This window comes from Geotrypetes seraphini, chromosome 4 (genome assembly GCF_902459505.1).
Source record: "Geotrypetes seraphini chromosome 4, aGeoSer1.1, whole genome shotgun sequence".
Lineage (NCBI taxonomy): Eukaryota > Metazoa > Chordata > Amphibia > Gymnophiona > Dermophiidae > Geotrypetes > Geotrypetes seraphini.
This window is the reverse complement of record NC_047087.1, coordinates 6,857,032-6,875,728: the sequence shown is the minus strand read 5'-3', so window position 1 is coordinate 6,875,728 and position 18,697 is coordinate 6,857,032. Positions and strand designations below refer to the sequence as shown.

Below are 18,697 nucleotides of genomic sequence, written 5' to 3'. Positions count from 1 at the left end.
GACAATTGTACAGAATATTGTTTCTTTTTATACTTTAATAAAATACATTCAATATAAAATCATAACTGAGGCTTGTGTGGATGGGATCAGATGATTTGTGGGGACCGAGCTCGCGGAGATGGGGCGGAAACTTTAGGACTAAATTTTAGTCCTAGTAGTTTGCCGGTCCACAAAATAATTCTTTTTTTTTCTGCCGGTCCACGGGTGTAAAAAGGTTGAAGAACAGACCATTTCTAGAATGCTTTTGAAGAGTTATCAAAGTTATCTACAACGCCTACTTCGGAAACTGAAGAACCATGGGGTGGAAGGAGACGTACACAGATGGATCGGAAATTGGTTGGCGGGGAGGAAGCAGAGGGTAGGAGTAAAGGGCCACTACTCGGACTGGAGGAGGTGGTGGGGTCCCGCAGGGGTCGGTGCTTGGTCCGCTGCTATTCAATATATTTATAAATGATATAGAAACAGGGACAAAGTGCGAAATAATAAATTTGCAGACGACACCAAACTATTTAGTGGTGCTCGGACTAAAGAGGACTGCGAGGAATTACAAAGGGACCTGAACAAACTAGGGGAGTGGGTGGCGAGATGGCAGATAAAGTTCAATGTAGAGAAATGTAAAGTATTGCATGTAGGAAGCAAAAACCCGAGGTACAGCTATACGATGGGAGGGATGTTATTGAATGAGAGTATCCAAGAAAGGGACTTGGGGGTAATAGTGGATAAGACAATGAAGCCGTTGGCACAGTGCGCAGCGGCCGCTAAGAGAGCGAATAGAATGCTAGATATAATCAAGAAGGGTATTACAACCAGAACGAAAGAAGTTATCCTGCCGTTGTATCAGGCGATGGTGCATCCGCATCTGGAGTACTGTGTCCAATATTGGTCGCCATACCTCAAGAAGGATATAGCGATACTCGAGAGGGTTCAAAGGAGAGCAACACGTTTGATAAAAGGTATGGAAAACCCTTCATACACTGAGAGACTGGAGAAACTGGGGCTTTTTTCCCTGGAGAAGCGGAGACTTAGAGGGGACATGATAGAGCCTTACAAGATCTTGAAGGGATAGAGAAAGTAGAGAGGGACAGATTCTTCAAACTTTCGAAAACTACAAGAACAAGAGGGCTTTCGGAAAAGTTGAAAGGGGACAGATTCAAAACCAATGCTAGGAAGTTTTTTTTCACCCAACGGGTGGTGGACACCTGGAATGCGCTTCCAGAGGGCGTGATAGGACAGAGTACGGTATTAGGGTTCAAAAAGGAATTGGACAATTTTCTGAAGGAAAAGGGAATAGAAGGGTACAGATAGAGGACTACTACACAGGTCCTGGACCTGTTGGGCCACCACGCGAGCGGACTGCTGGGCGCTATGGACCTCTGGTCTGACTCAGCAGAGGCACTTTTTATGTTCTTATGTTATGTTCTTATGATCTGGATCTCTAGAGCAGTGTTCTTCAACCACCGGTCCGTGGACCGGTGCCAGTCCACAGGGCCAGCACATGCATCAGGGCCAAAACAGTGTTCTTCAACTGCTGGTCCACAGTGCGATCGATGCAGTGTTATCTTCGAGCCAGCTCCCTCTTCCTCACTGATTCAGTGCACAAAGCCATGGGCAGTGGTTCCTACGTGCGTCCTGCGCCTGAACCGGAAGCCTTCTCTCTGATGTTGCAACGTCAGAGGGAAGGCTTCCAGATGAGGCACGGGATGTGCAAGGAGCTGCTGCCCGCAACTTTGTGCACTGCATAAGTGAGGAAGAGGGAGCCGGCCTGAAAATAATACCAGGGGCAGCATAAAATGGCCAGGTGGGAGAAGGCCAGAAGGTAAGGCATAGCATGGAGGGAGGGAGACAACAAAAGTAAAGGGGAATGATTTTATTTTTGAATTTAGTTATTGAATTATGTCAATTTTGAGAATTTACATCTGCTGTCAGTGTGCTTTTTGTAATTTAATTTTGTGGTTAACCATTATGTGTTGTAAATAAGATTATATTGTGTATCTGTGAAAAATGAATGGAAAAAATAGTGTTACAATTAGTACTATTATGGGGGCGGGGTCTGGGGTGGAGATTGGGCAGAGATTGGTAGGGTCTGGCCCACGACTTAGCCCAGTGTTCTTCAACCGCCGGTCCACAGAATAATTCTTTTATTTCTGCTGGTCCATAGGTGTAAAAAGGTTGAAAAACACTGCTCTAGAGCACTGGTTCCCAACCCTGTCCTGGAGGACCACCAGCCAGTCAGGTTTTCAGGATAGCCCTAATGAATATGCATGGAACAGATTTGCATGCCTGCCACCTCCATGATATGCAAATCTCTTTTATGCATATTCATTAGGGTTATCTCAAAAACCTGACTGGCTGGTGAGAATTCGCAGGAGCCAGTGCCAAATCGCGCTCCTGCTCGTGTCGCTCTGCGGCCGAAGGAACTCGCAGCAGCAGGGCAGGAACTTGGAAAGTTCACTCCAGCCTGCTGCACCTCCACCGCAGATCGCCAAGATGAGGTACCGTATGAGGTCAGGGCAGGGAGGGAGGCGGGGGCAGAGCCTGGCGACAGCGGCCTTAAAAAAAATTCTGGGAGGGAGCATTGACCCAAATATAAACTGGGACCCCCATTTTTGGTATATATGGTATATATATGAAATATCCTAAAATACTCACCAATTTCTCCAATTACTAATTCAGAAACTCCAGTCAGATTCTCAGGACTCCTACAGTCACTTTGCTTCTTGGGACACATTTTTTTGCAAGGTGGGCTTTCCATCTAAAGATGAAGAAAGGAGAACTTTAAGAAAAATATACATGGGCAGGATGGTTGACTCGTTATGGAGGTCATTTTAGAAGCCCTTACAAGGCAATTCTGTAAGTAAACAGCAGTATTTACATGGAAAAATTAAGCCTTACCTAATCATTTTCTTTCCTTTAGTTCAGGGGTGTCCAACCTGCGGCCCAAGGACCATTTAAATTAAATTCATTTATGGAGCATGTATGGTTGGGCAGACTGGATGGACCTTTCAGGTCTTTATCTGCTAAGATTTACCATGTTACTCAAGCTGGAATTCCTCCCTAGATGTCCTGAGTAAAACAGGGTTTGCATGATTAAGTGTTATGTCTCACTAACACATAGTAAAAAAGAAACTACACTTCAGGATTTGCGATGTCGGTTATTTGCAAGTTTCTAAACCCTGATCTACCCCCGCTTCCCAGATTTCTCTACACCTTACCTGGTGGTCCAGCATAGAGAGTTGTGTGGGGACAGAAATCCCACCCATCCCCGCCAAAATACCACCCGTCCCCACAAGGAATCCCCTCCGTCCCCACCCGTCCCTGCGAGGAATCCCCTCCGTCCCCACCCATCCCTAGAAACTTCAGAAATAGTTATTTCATTTAATTATGTTACTGAATTAAAGGCTCTGGTAGAGACCCATTTACAAATAAGCAAAGACACTTTATTAATTTGGAAATATTAATTGGGAAGAATACATACTTTGTAAATAAATTTCTACCAAAGCCTCTAATGTAAATATAAAATAGCTGATGAGAACCCCCAAGCTGTCAGCTGAGGACTTCCTTTGCAGTTGGTCCTTTTTGCCAAGCTTGGCAGGCAGCAGTAGCGTCCCTGAGTCACAGATGCTGGCACCTCAGTGGCTCATGGATGTTGCCAGCAACTGCTGTGCTTGGTGGAGGGGAGTTCTGGCCCTCTATAGAGGAAGTCCTCTGCTGGTGGTGCTTGGGGATCCCTATCAGCCACAGCAAGGGTCAGCAAATACTTCAACACTGTAGAAATAAAACCAGAAATGCATTTCCTTTTCTTTTGAACACAACACAAAGACATCTGCTATACACATTTCCCAAAGCTAATATATTTTAGTCAATAAATTATTTTTTTTACCTTTGTTGTCTGGAGACTTATTTTTCCATAAAGTTGGTCCCAGTTTCTTTTTTCCGCTTTCCCATCTGCTGTAAATTCTTCTGTTGCTGTTCATTGGTTCCTCCTACTATGGTCCATCATTTATCCCTTTCTCATCTTTCACCCCTGCCCACCAGCTCCATGCCCAACATTTCTCATTCTATCACCCCTCTCCAGCACCATGCCACATCTCTCCCTCCATTCCCTTCACCACTATGTCCAACATTCCTCCCTCTTGCATCCATTTCAATCTGTCCCACTGTTCCCTTTCCACCACTGTCTCTTTCCTGGGAGGTCTCTCCAAGTACTGCCATGGACATCCTGTATTCGTGCATGAGATTTTTGTTACCGACATGCATCACCTTACGCTGAACCTCATCTGCCACGTCGCAGCCCATTTCTTGAGCATGTTTATGTCACGTTGCAGATGTTCGCAATCCTCCTGCGTCTTCACTACTCTGAATAACTTCATATCGTCCGCAAATTTAAGCACCTCACTAGTCGTACCAATTTCCAGATCATTTATGAATATGTTGAAGAGCACGGGTCCAAGCACCGAACCCTGCGGTATGCTTTTCCAGTCCGAGTATTGTCCATTTACTCCCACTCTGTTTCCTATCCGCCAGCCATTTTTTAATCCACGTGAATATTTCACCCTCGATTCCATGACTCGCAATTTTTCGAAGTAGTCGTTCTTGCAGAACCTTGTCGAAAGCCTTCTGAAAATCCAGATGTCGACTGAATCACCCTTGTCTATCCGTCTGTTTACTCCCTCGAAGAAGTGCAGCAAGTTCGTCAAGCAAGATCTTCCTCTGCTGAAGCCATGCTGGCTGGTCCTCATCAGATCGTGTCCGTCAAGGTGCTCAATGATGCGGTCCTTTATCAGCGCCTCTATCATCTTTCCCAGTATCGAGGTCAGACTCAGTGGTCTGTAGTTTCCCAGATCACCCCTCGAACCTTTCTTGAAGATCGGCGTAACATTTGCCACCTTCCAGTCTTCCGAAACCCTTCCTGATTTGATCGACAGATTGGCTACCAGTTGAAGCAGTTCAGCTTTAATCCCTTTCAGTTCCTTGATTACCCTCGGATAGATGCCATCCGGTCCTGGGTATTTATCATTTTTAAGCCTATCAATCTGCCGACATACCTCTTCTAGACTGACCATCAACCCTGTCAGTTTCCCATCTTTGTTTCCCGCGTATAGACTGTCGGCTTCCGGTATGTTGCGTATATCCTCTTCAGTAAACACAGATGCAAAAAAATGTGTTCAGTTTGTCGGCGATGACTTTGTCCTCCTTTAGCCCTCCCTTCATTCCTCGGTCATCCAATGACCCCAACGTTTCGTTCACGGGTCGTTTTCCCTTAATATATCGAAAGAACGGCTTGAAGTTTTTTGGCTCCTTGGCTATTTTTTCCTCATAGTCTCTTTTGGCCCCTTTTACCGCATTAAGAACATAAGAAGTGCCATCTCCTGATCAGACCTTCGGTCCATCAAGTCCGGTGATCCGCACACGTGGAGGCCGAGCCAGGTGTACACCTGGCGTAATTTTTAGTCACCCATATTCTTCTATGCCTCTCGTAAGGAGATGTGCATCTAGTTTGCTTTTGAATCCTAGGACGGTCGATTACGCATTCCAGGTATCAACCACTCTCTGCGTGAAGCAGAACTTCCTGATATTTATCCTGAACTTGTCCCCCCTTAGCTTTATTCTGTGTCCTCTTGTCCGTGTCAAATTGGACAATGTAAATAATTTTTTCTGCTCTATTTTGTCGATTCCTTTCAGTATTTTGAAGGTCTCGATCATATCCCCTAGCAGTCTCCTTTTCTCAAGGAAGAACAATCCCAGTCTCTTAAGTCGATCCTCGTATTCCAGTTTCTCCATACCATTTACTAGTTTCGCTGCTCGTCTCTGCACCCTCTCCAGCAGTTTTATATCCTTCTTTAGGTTGGGAGACCAATGTTGGACGCAGTATTCCAAGTGGGGTCTGACCACTTATGGCACTTGTGTTGACGCTGTTTGTGCTTTTTCCAGTTTTCATCTGTTTTTGACCTTTTCCATTCCTTAAATGAAGTTTTCTTGTCCCTGATCGCTTCCTTCACTGCTACAGTGAGCCACGCCGGTTCCATCCTTTTCCTCTTGGATCCCTTGTTGATACGCGGTATATATAGATTTTGCACCTCAGTGACTGTGTCCTTAAAAAGGGACCATGCTTGCTCTAGCGTGGTTATCATCTTCTTGATCTTCTTCCCCACCATGAGTCTCATTCCTTCATAATTTCCTTTTCAGAAGTTCAGCGCCGTGACCATCGTTCTGGATCAATGTTTCGTCCCCGTGTCCAGGTCGAACAGATCATTTTTTTTTTTTTTAATATTTAAATATTTATTGAGAAACTTTTATATTTTACATTTTGCATATGTAGTACAATATCAACATTACCACATAAACCGAGTAACATCAAATATAAACAGCAGTTAAACAATGCCTTTGAAATAGCAAGTAAATCCTGCTCCAGATTAAATTTAAATCAAATTCCAATAAACAAGTATTCTCATCCCAAAATCCCATCCTAAATCCAATTCCCCACCATCAGCAGTCCCCAATCCCCCCCCCGAACCCCATTCATCTGGCAGACAACAGAGCAAGTGACACTAGGAGATCCCCTAAAGAGCATCCAATAATTCTTCCAGCTTACTCCAAATAAGAAAGTAAGTGGTATAGATATGTCGCCTCTTAGCCATTGCTATCTCCATCTTTCCTATCGAAATTAATCGATTTACCCATGCAGTTTGAGAGGGAGCCTCCAGCATTTTTCCAATGGTTGGCAATAAGACATTTCGCTGCCGCCAAACCCCATCTCAAAATTTTTGTTTGCCAAGAGCGCTCCCTGTTATTATGTAATCCCAAAAGCCAGCTCTGAGGAGACAGAGCCACACATTCGCCCAAACACTCAGATAGTGTGTTAGTCACATATTTCCAAAATGATTGGATGATCCTACATTCCCACCAAATATGCATAAAAGATCCCACATGCAAGCCGCATCTCCAACAATGTTCAGATACTCCAGGAAACATTCTATGCAGACGGTCCGGGGTATAATACCACTGTGTTAGTACCTTATAAGCATTTTCCTGAACCAAAGCACAGGAAGAGGCTTTATAAGTCTCTCTACAAACCGTCTCCCATTCTTTAGCAGACAACCTTGTTTCTAGGTCCCTCTCCCATTGTTTTTGAAAAGGGTAGGTAGCAGGTAAGTATCCCCTCCTATATTGATATATCACCGACAATGGTTTAGGAACCCTCTGCAGCAACAACCAAAGATTTTCCAACGGTTCCTTATCAGGTTGCAGTCCAGATCCCCAACCCTGTGCCACCATAAAATGTCTGATTTGTAAGTATGCAAAATAATCACATAAGAACATAAGAACATAAGCAGTGCCTCCGCCGGGTCAGACCATAGGTCCATCATGCCCAACAGTCCGCTCCCGCGGCGGCCCAAACCTGTCTGAATCATCAGAAGGGGCCCCCTTGCCACCTTGGTTTCCCATTGAAGTCCTATCTTCCCATCGAAGTCCTAACCCTCCGGTCTTGCACATGCACGACCTGGTCGGGTTTCTATACTTATTTCCTGGATACTTCTCTCAGTATCCCACGATCCCTTTATCCCTCAGGAATCCGTCCAATCCCTGTTTGAATCCCTGTACCGTACTCTGCCTGACCACTTCCTCCGGTAGCGCATTCCAAGTGTCCACGACCCTTTGGGTGAAAAAAAACTTCCTTGCATTTGTTTTGAACCTATCTCCCTTCAGTTTCTCCGAATGCCCCCTCGTACCTGTTGTCCCCTTCAGTCTGAAGAATCTGTCCCTATCCACCCTCTCTATGCCCCTCATGATCTTGAAGGTCTCTATCATATCTCCCCTGAGCCTCCTGGTAAAACATCTGGTAAATCATCTGGTAAATCATATTTCTGTTGAATTGTAGGAAATGGAATGATCCCAGCTGTCCCCATTAGATCTCGAAATACTCTGATCCCCTTTTGAGACCATCTTTGAAAGACCCTATTATCTCGGCCTGCTGGAAACAAAGATTCAGTAGATATACTTGCCAGGGATGAAACCAAAGCCCCACCGCCCATCTGTTTACGCATTTGACTCCATAATCGTGCCAAATGTTGCACAAAAGGGTTAGATATGCCCTGGACCCACATGCTCTGTGACCCAGAGGACCACAGCTTGGCTTTCAAAGGCTCCACATTACTATATATCTGTTCTATTTGTACCCCACTTTTATATTCCCCCAATTCCCATTCTAGCACTAATTTCAGCTGTGCCACTTGATAATACCACACCAAATTAGGCAACCCCCTCCCCCCTACTTCCCTGGAAGCCCACAACAAGGATTGGGAGAGTCGTGGAGATTTATGTTGCCAAATAAAACTATGTATTTCCCTGCCCAATCTCCTCAACTCTCCCAAAGGGACCGATATAGGCAAGGTCTGAAAAAGGAATAGCAGCCTGGGAAGTACATTCATTTTAATGATCGCTATCCTGTCCCATCAGGACAACCACAGACCATGCCAACGTTGTAAGTCAGCTCGGATACGGCGATAAATAGGCAAATAATTCTTTTCATAAATTCTCTGAAGATCCGAAGGGATATAGATTCCCAGATACTTAATCCCCTGCTCAGCCCATCTAAAGGGAAAAGTGTCCCTTAACATATCTACCTCTCTCCGTGTCAATGTCAGGTTCAAGATTTCTGTTTTCGCTAGATTTATTTTGAACCCTGAAATCTTCCCATAAGTATCAAATATCGTTAAGAGATGAGGTATAGAGATCTCAGGTTGTCCCACATATAAGAGGATATCATCTGCGAACATCGCTATTCGATGCTCTACCCCCCCACTAACAACCCCAACCAAGGATGCATGATGTCTAATGGCCAAGGCCAGGGGTTCAAGCGACACCGCAAACAGTAAAGGAGAGAGTGGGCATCCCTGCCGAGTTCCCCTGAAGATGGAGAAGAAATCAGTGTACGATTGATTTATCCGCAAACAAGCCCTCGGTTCAGCATAAAGAGCCCGAACCCATTCTCCAAACATGCCCCCCAATCCCATCCTATCCATCACATCCCATAAGAACCCCCATATAACCCGATCAAATGCCTTCTCGGCATCGACCGATATCAGGACCGCCTTATCTCGGCCCTTACCCGCTTCCCAGAGTAAATTTAGAGTTCGTCTGATATTATCGCTCACCTGTCTCCGCTGTATAAACCCCGCTTGGTCTTGATGGATCAGAGATGGCAATACCTTTCCCAACCGTTGAGCTAAAACCTTGGCCAGAATTTTTGCATCTTGATTTAGTAATGATATGGGTCTATAAGACCCACAAAGTAGAGGGTCGCGGCCCGGTTTAGGCAGTATAACCACCCCCGCCTCTCCCATCGTAGGAGGTAGCCTACCTCCCGTAGATATTCCATTAGCTACTCTGACCAGGAGAAGCCCCAATTGCATCGAGAACTGTTTGTAGTATCGGCTAGTATACCCGTCCAACCCTGGTGATTTTCCGTTCTTCAACCCGTCAATCACCCCAAGGATCTCAGAAAGTTGTATCGGTTCCCTTAAATACTCCTTTATCCGGCTCCGATAACTCAGGTATCTGTAGTGAGTCCAGAAATCCAGTCTGTGTTCCCTCTTCCAAGGTCCCCGGATGCCCATATAGCCCAGAATAAAAAGCTTTGAATTCCTTTTGAATAGCAGAGTCCGTGACTCGTAAATCCCCCCCTACATCTCTCTTAATTCGCGTAATAGTGTTCCGAACTTGTTTTATCCGTATATATCTAGCAAATTGTGCACTAGCTTTGTTACTATGTTCATAGATATTAAGTCAAAATCTCTCGCGCATACGTTCTGTTTCTTCTACCTGAAGCTGATATAATTCATCCCTGACTCTGTGCAATTGTGCCAAAGTTTGGGAATCCCCCTTATTCTGATGTTGCAATTCCAACTGGGTCAACTGAGTTCTTAAATGAAGAAAGGCTCGGGCTCTTTGTTTTTTAAATCTAGCCCCCCATTTAATAAATTCGCCCCGAACTATCGCTTTAAGAGCATCCCACAATATAGCTTCAGATACTTCCCCATTATCATTCAATGCTAAATAGTCATTAATAACATTTTCCACAGCAGAAGTCACCTGAGGGGAACTCAGCAGGGATTCATTAAGTCTCCAATACGTACCACCCCCCGTATCTAACATGTCCGCGCATTTTAATCAAACTGGCGCATGATCTGATATATGCATCGGTTCTATCTCCGCTGCTCGCAGCCCCCCTGCTTGATTCCTGTGAATCCATACCCCATCCAATCTCGTGTAAATATTTTGTGCATGTGAATAAAATGTATAAGATCTTTGAGTACCGTGTAGCAGACGCCAACCATCTACTAGGCCAAGTGATCCCATTAAAGCCTGAAATGCAGCAGCTGGCTTTCGTAATGATCTACGCCCACCCCCTGAATGATCTACTGCAGGTTCTGGAGGGACGTTAAAGTCTCCTCCCAGATATATCGATCCCTGCACAAAATTACTCAGAGCCCCTCTCAATTTCCAATAATAAGCCTCCTGACCCATATTAAGACCATAAATATTGATGATAGTCAGAGGGCGACCCTGAAGAACACCCCGTACTGCTAGACACCTACCCTCTCCATCCCTATAGACCTTGTCCACCTGCAGACCCAGGCCCTTTCGCGCCAAAATAGCCAATCCCCCTGCCCTTTTAGTGTCTCCCTCTCCCTGATGGGTCCAGAGCATATCAAACTGTGGCCGTTGGAGCAAGGAAACATCCCATTGCCTTAAATGTGTCTCCTGAAGAAGACAAATGTCCCACTTCATCCTATAAAGTTAACGGAAAACTATGCTCCGTTTACCCGGGCTATTAAGCCCATTTACATTCCATGATCCTATGATCAGCCCCGGGACTTTCCCCGGAGACCCCCCAGTACCTGTACTCCCCCGCCCGCCAGAATCCATACGAACATCCCCTCCCCTCCCCCCCTCCAATTAGCTGATTCTCCAAGTTTCGAATCAGCCATGATAAGAAGTGAGTCATACCGAAAAGGCCCATAAAGACACACCCTTCAATGCTTAACCTTGTCATTCACACTGCCATACTCTCAATCAACTATAAGAAACCACATTCTCTAAAAGTACCCCATTCAGATCTATGTATCTAAATAACCAATATTTTCTGTGTTATACAACCACCCAGAACAATGTAAACAGCTGTTTCCGCAATCATCCAACCAACATACTGTAGCCAGCGGAATAGTAAAAAAACACATGGGCAATTTTCATCATAGAAGCCCTATTTCCAACTATTACAGTGATAATCAAGAAATAAATGTCAAAGTTCTGTCCGGTGATCCATATCAAGTAGCTGAGGTAGAAGGTTGGTTATCTACTACGGTATGTAGGGAGTCCCCTGCTCCTGTCCCCGATGCTGGGTCACTTCGATCCCGAGCCGGAGAATCTGGCGGCATCCGACATCCAAGTTCTTTCAATGCCAGCCATGCATCCATTACAGTGTCCACCTTCCTATGTGTCCCATTTATGGTGAAGTGCAAACCAAAGGGAAAAAGCCACCGGTATCTATATCCTTCAGCACGCAATAGTTGAGTGACTTCTCGAAAAGCTCTGCGTTTCTGGAGCGTTGCAAGGGCCAGGTCTTGATAAACCCCTACTTTCAACCCCTGCCAAACAAAATCAGGGCGACGTCTTGCAGCCTGTAAAATTTTTTCTTTCAGTTGGAAGTCACTAAAACAGGCTATTATATTGCGATTGCCAGATCCCCTCGTTTGTCCCAAACTTCTGTGTACCCTCTGTAGATCCATCGCAGATATCACCATGGGACCTTCATCAGCAAGTAAGGCTTTACAAAAATCAGATACCACTTCCCTTGCATCTTTATATCGCTCCAGATCCGGCACTCCCTTGAAACGTAGATTGTTTCTCCTGGAGCGATTTTCCAGGTCTTCAACCTGTTTCTTTAAGTCCTCTAATTGTGCCACTGCTGTATCCACGGCAGCTGTGCGTTCCTCCGCCGATACCTCCACGTGGCTCAACCTCTCCTCTGCAACAAGAACTCTGCCATTCAGTTCACCCACTTCTGCACGAAGCTCTCCCAGCGCTGCTTTTACATCAGATCTCAGCCCCACCATTTCTGCTTTTAGCTCTTGGAACCACGATTCAATTTTCCCTTCCATAAGCTGCTCGTTTGGTGAGTTGCTGTTCTGGGGAATCGCAAGCGGTAAAGACGCTGTCGGCTCCGCCATCTTGGGAGACGCCTTCGGGGAGCATTCGTGCGATCGGGTTTTTACAGTCGTAGCACTTGTGAAGTGGAATTTCTCTAGCTTCTTTCGACTCGCCATAAAATCCGCGGTCTATGTCTCCGGCAGATATCGCGCACTGCGTCCCGGTAAGCAAAGAGTTTAACTTAGAACCGCGAGCCCCATCAGAGCTCTAAGTTTAAGCGGCCATCTTCCGTGGTGACATCACTTCCTCCGAACAGATCATTTTATGAGCAATGGTTCCCAGCGTCCCCTCTACTTCTACACCTTGCACCAGTCCTCATAGTCCATTTAGAATTAAGTCCAAAACTGCGTTTCTTCTCGTATTTTCTTTGACAAGTTGTTCCACGAAGCAATCGCCTATAGCATCCAGGAACTTGGTCTCCCTACCGCAGCTGGAGGTGCCTAGGTTCCAGTCTATCCCCGGATAGTTGAAGTCGCCCATGATAACTGCGTTGCCTCCTTCGCAGTTGCGTTTAATCTCGTCCTTCATTTCTCCATCTATTTCTTCGGACTGCCCCAGGGGTCGGTAGTAGATGCCCATCTTCATAAGAATATAAGAAGTTTCCTCCGCTGAGGCAGACCAGAGGTCCATCTCGCCCAGCGGTCCGCTCCCGCGGCAGCCCATCAGGCCCACTGCCTGAACAGTGGTCTCTGACTAATTTTATAATTTACCTCTAATCCTGTCCCTATAACCTTACCTCTACTCCTATCTGTACCCCTCAATCCCTTTCCTTTACATTTGTTCCTGGAATTTTGGGCCATAGAGACTCTACCTTATTGTTTGATTCTGACTTGTCTTCCTCAGGGGTCCAAGTGTGGTCTCACCAAAACTAATGTAGATGAAAACTATATCCAAGCGTTGGTGATAGTATCCTCTGGCATTGAGGATATTTTATTGATTCTTCTGTTTGAATAAAAGTCTCAATCAGGAACATAGGGAGTAAAATGGGGATACATGTTCAAATTTCTTCAAATTATGAACAAAACATAGGAGTCCTTTTACTAATGCGCCTTAGTAAAAGAGGGGGATAATTTTAAAAAAGAGAGATTGCTGCCCTGCCAGATAGACAATATTGCAAAAATCTAAAAGGCTCAATACTAACGACAAAACAAGTAGCTGAAAAGGAACTCTTATCAAAATAAGATCAACATAAAAAATCCTTTCCACACATGATCATGTGTGCAACAAGTACCCCAAGAATTCTGATGGAAGAGACTAACGGATAAATACTCGAAGTGGCTAGAAAAAGAATACTTAGCAATTCGCATGCAAAGCTAATCACATAAATCTCAGTGGACCATTAAATGCTGAATATTGCACTTACCCTCCCCCCTTTTACTAAACCGCAATAGCGCAGGGAGCCACATAGAATGCACCACACTGCTCCCGAGGCTCATAGGAACTCTATGAGCGTCAGGAGCAGTGCGGAGCATTCAGCACTGCTGTCTGCGCTAATAACCGCTATCCTGGTTTAGTGAAAGGCAAAACTCAGGCTGGTGTTTAGAATAAAATTATAAGTGGTTTATTTCTGAATTCAATCTCTTACCAAATGTTTAGAAGATCTGTAAAGACTTATTTATATGATAAATTTGTTCAGAAATTTTGGTTATATGATAGACATATTTCTGTATATATTTCATCTGCACCTGGCAAATCTTCTTGATGTAAGCCGCTTTTGAACTGTTAAGGTATAGTGCGTTATTTATTATTAAAAGGGGGGGTTAATTGGCTATGTTTTTGCCTACTCTGAAAACCTGGAAATTCAATGTCATAGCCTGAACACAGCCCAGCACTGAATTTTCAAGGGCAATTTTGGTGGCAGTCAGCAAAATGTGATCACAAGCAGCTGAATATCAGGCCCAAAGACATTGAGAAGCCTAAGCTTTGATCCTTTTTCAGAATGAAACCTTTACCTCAGACAACAAGGCACTCAGGTCCTGGTGGCAGTTTAGCAGACAGATGGCTTCTTCCTGGAGTGTCTGCATGTCTTTCATATTTTTACCCTTCATCTTGCTGGTTCGACCCACTTAAAAATACAAAAAAGAGAGAAAATACAGCTTGACATCATGCAACACAAAGCAAACAAACTGCATCACTATTTTTATGCAATTAAAAAAATAATAAACCCTCTACTCAGTGTGCAGCTGCAGCTAAGAAAGCAAACACAGCAGAATGTCAGGAATAATCAGGAAAGGAATGGAAAACAAAAATGAGACTGTTATAACGCCTTTGTATCACTCCCTGTTGCAACTGCACCTTGGATACTTTGTGCAATTGTAGGCATTGCATCTCAACAAAAATATACATACCAACCTTAAATTCTTTTGCAATCCACCTTGAACCGCAAGGTAATGGCGGAATAGAAATCTCTAATGTAATGTAATGTAAAGGTACAGGGAAGAGGGATGAAAACGATAAAAGGAATAGGACGATTACCCTATGAGAAGCTAAAGCCGCCAGGGCTCCTCAGCTTGGAGAAGAGATCGCTCAGGGAAGACATGATAGAGGTCTATAAAACACTGAGTAGAGTGGAAAGGGTAGATGTGAAACGCTTGTTCACTCTTTCCCAAAAAATACTAGGACTAGGGGGCATGCGATGAAGCTACTAAGTAGACAATTTAAAACAAACCAGAGAAAATATTTCTTCACACTACACGCAATTAAACCCTGGAATTCATTGCTGGAGAATGTGATGAAATCTGTTAGCTAAGCGGGGTTTAAAAAAGGTTTGGATCATTTCCTAAAAGAGAAGTCCATAGGCCATTCTTGAGGTGGCTTGGGGAAATCCACTGCTTATGCCTAGGATAAGCAGCATAAAATCTACTTTGCTCCTTGGGATCTAGCTAGGGGCTTGGGACCTGGGTTGGCTACTGTTGGAAACAGGAGTCTGGGTTTGATGGACCTTTGCTCTGTCCCAGTATGGCAATTCTTATGTGAGCTGAGCATAGGACAATGAAGCCATTGTGACGTCACTGCTGAGGTTGGCTCTTAGGCATTGGTGGAATGAGGCATTATGACATCACAATCTCAGCTCTGGACTGTTGCTACTCTTTGGGTTTCTGTCTGGTACTTAGGACCTGGGTTGGCCACTGTTGGAAACAGGAGACTGGGCTTGATGGACCTTTGCTCTGTCCCAGTATGGCAGCTCTTATATGAGCTGATTATAGGAGAATGAAGCCATTGTGACGTCACTGCTGAGGTTGGCTCTTAGGCATTGGTGGAATGAGGCATTATGACGTCACAAGCTCAGCTCTGGACTGTTGCTACTCTCTGGGTCTCTCCCAGGTACTTAGGACCTGACTGGGCCACTGTTGGACTTCTGTCCCGTCAGTATCTCTAGGTTGAGTCTGGACGTCAACCTGAATTGAGCGCTTAACCCCCGGAGTCTGACTCGGACGCACCCAGCAGCTGCTCCATCGGCCTCCCAGACACGCCGCGCGCCTCCCAGTCCCAAGCCCGGCACTTCCGCTGCCCGCGCTCGCTTCCTATTGGCTGTTCCTAGGCACGCGCTTTGCCGTCAAGGACCGTGAAGGCGGCCATCTTGGTGGTGGCGGCGGCCGCAACGGTGCAAGCTTAATGGCTGGTGCATATTACAGGGAGGGGACGGAGTGTGTGTTAGACATGACGCCAAGGTCCAGGGCAGAACCCAAGGTGGAGACCCCCTGCCCCTCCCCCACCAAATGCCTCCCATCCAGTATCTTTCCCGTCCCCCAACCAGCTGCTCCAGGGACACTTCGTGGGCACAAAAGCGCTTCCTCCGCATATCTGGCATCTTTTCCTCACCCTTCTATCTGTATGTTTTTTTGCCAACAGTGATGAAGCCAGATTGTCTCTGGCCAGTCCAGGGGCTTTTTCTCTGCTGCATCCCAGCAAAGTAGTTAGTGTAGGAGGTTTGAACTAATTCCAGGAGGAAAAGCCTATAAGCCGTTATTATTAAAACTGACCTGGGAAAAGCCACTGCTTATCCCTGGGGTCAGTAGCATGGAATTTTGTTACTTTTTGAGACTCTGCCAGGTACTTGAAGAAAAGTCCGTAGTTATTGAGAAAGACATTGGGGGAAGCCTCTGCTTGCCCTGGATCGGTAGCATGAAATGTTGCTACTCTTTGGAGTTCCGAAATCTTGCTACTCTGAGATTCTGGAATGTTGCTACTCTTTGGAATTCTAGAATCTTGCTAGTCTCTGGGATTCCGGAATCTTGCTATTCTTGGAGATTCTGAATGGAATGTTGCTACTCCTTGGGATTCTAGAATCTTGTTACTCTCTGGGATTCCGGAATCTTGCTATTCTTTGGGATTCTGTATGGAATGTTGCTACTCCTTGGGTTTTGGCTAGGTACTAGAGATCTGGATGGACCATTGGGCTGACCCAATAGGTTAATCTGTATGTTTTTGTGTCCCTTCCCACTTGTCTTGTCTTCAAGTTGTGTGCAGATTACTAAGTGGACTGTAATGAAATTTCCTTTTCTGTGAAAAGAAAGAAAGATGCACAGGGAAGACGTGGAGGTAATCACTAAGCTTCCTCATCAAAGGAATCACTCTGGTTTTCCTGAAACTGATCTTTAATTTCAGGTTTGAGCAGTGATCTCACTCCACTGTCACCTGGAGCCTTTTGTGGTTCAGGTGTAAACCAGAAACATTGAATCTGATGACAGATGTATTTATTGATTTGGTTTTATATCCTGTCTAACCAGAAGAGCTCAGAACGGGTTACCAGTTTACATACGTAATAAAGCATATTTATGCAACGCGATGGCAAACATAGCATAGCAGAACATGGTCTGACAAAAGTGACAAAACAGTTACCAAACGTGGGAAAACATAGTATGAGAAAGCTTGATAAAGCCTAGCATGGTAGACATTTGGGGCAGCGAAGCTCCTCTGGTCACTTTGCCCACTTTAATTCACCACAAGTCCTCCACTAACTCCCAAACCCCCAGAAACAACCTACTCTACTCTTTATTCTCCCTGAAAATGACCAGACATTTTTGCAATCCACCTTGAACCGCGAGGTAATGGCGGAATAGAAATCCCTAATGTAATGTCATCAACAGGGATCGTCTGTATTGATCCTTGGATTTCTGAAATCCTGTTGCCCCTTCATTTCCTCTGGGGAGGGTGGGTAAGTTGGAGATAATGCCTTTTTATTGGACTAATGGTACATTTCTGGCTAGTGTTAGAGAACATCACGAAACTGAGAGGCTGTTTTGTGGCCTAATTGTGAGAACGCTTCGGTGATGGTGATGCAGTTGTGTCTTCTTATAAAGCCAGTTCCCAGGTTAGCACTGCATTTATGAAAACTCCTATGAATGTATGATAAAGAAAGAGTTGCGATTTGGCAGATCTCACTTGCACTGCTAAGAATGAGAGATTATTGGGAAGAAGTCCAAAGGACAAAATTCAAATTTGGTTATCTGTAGGGTGCCACTGAGAATTCTTTCAGACCAGCGCAGCACTATCTGGGTAGAGTGAAGACATTCTGCTTAATTCTATGGATATTTGGTGATATTAGTTCACGTCGGCACAGTCTGTGTCCCATTTATGGTGATTTGGTGTAGGGTGGGCTGGGGAGGGCATCATTGGGAACTCCACTAACTTGGAACATGAGGATGTTACTGGCCAGACTTTACGGTAGATGTCCTGCAAACAAGGGGACGGTTGGATAGGCTGGAGTGAGCTTGGACCCAGGACAATACCAGACTTTATAGTCTACGGCCCAGAAATATCAAAGAAGAGACAATTTAATCATGTATTTGTAATGGGCAGACTGGATGGACCGTTCAGGTCTTTATCTGCCGTCATTTACAATGTTACTATGATCTGTTTATCTATGTGGATGGATTAATTTAGACAGCATAACGAGAGAATATGGCTGACTATCCCTGTGGCGATTTGTAGATTCATTGCTGCTCAATAACTGCAGAGAAGAGCTGAATTATGAATTAAATGTAACTGCTGCAGCCAACATAAAAAAAAAAATCTGCTGACCTTGGCATGTGAATATTGACCTGTATTTTTTTAAAGGTCTCCTTAAATTAAAAAGGAAGAGACTTAATGATCGGCAAGCAGGAGAGCTGGGCTCCATTCCTGGTTCTGGCTTAGGTTGGTTGTGACAGATATGGCTGCAAATCGTCATGCCAAACCTAGTGCAGTGCATTCAGGGCCAGTGTTAGGGAGGGGGGGCAGAAACAGGGCAATTACCCTGGACCCCAAGGCTCTGGGGGGGCCTCTCATGGGCCAGCATGTCTTCCCCCTTCTATCCATGCTGGTGTGATGTTGCCCTCACCTTCTTTCTTGCTGACAAATTCATTTTTTGTTGCAGAGGACCATCGGCCTCGGCACTGATTCTGAAGCATTGCCTATGGCTCCCCTCCCTGCTTTCCTTTTGCCATGATACTCCCAGGTAGAAACAGGAAGTTGCGTAATTGGGGACTGACTGCGGCAAAGGAAA

The 18,697-nt window shown here is 45.1% G+C and overlaps 1 protein-coding gene across 3 annotated transcripts in view; it reads right to left on the bottom strand.

The window, feature by feature from the left end:
• FANCA (FA complementation group A) overlaps positions 1-15,706 on the bottom strand; it is a 184,026-nt gene extending 168,320 nt beyond the window's left edge. For 2 of the 3 annotated variants that reach the window (XM_033940379.1, XM_033940381.1), the window contains exons 1-3: positions 15,651-15,706; positions 14,163-14,275; positions 2,650-2,752 (exon numbers count right to left, since the gene is read on the bottom strand). In XM_033940379.1, coding sequence (XP_033796270.1) covers positions 2,650-2,752; positions 14,163-14,275; positions 15,651-15,666 — 232 coding nt within the window. In that variant the 5' untranslated portion in view covers positions 15,667-15,706. Of the gene's footprint in view, positions 1-2,649; positions 2,753-14,162; positions 14,276-14,685; positions 14,810-15,650 lie in introns of those variants that run through there. The other variant, XM_033940380.1, reaches the window with a different exon arrangement.
• Positions 15,707-18,697: the final 2,991 nt, after the last annotated feature.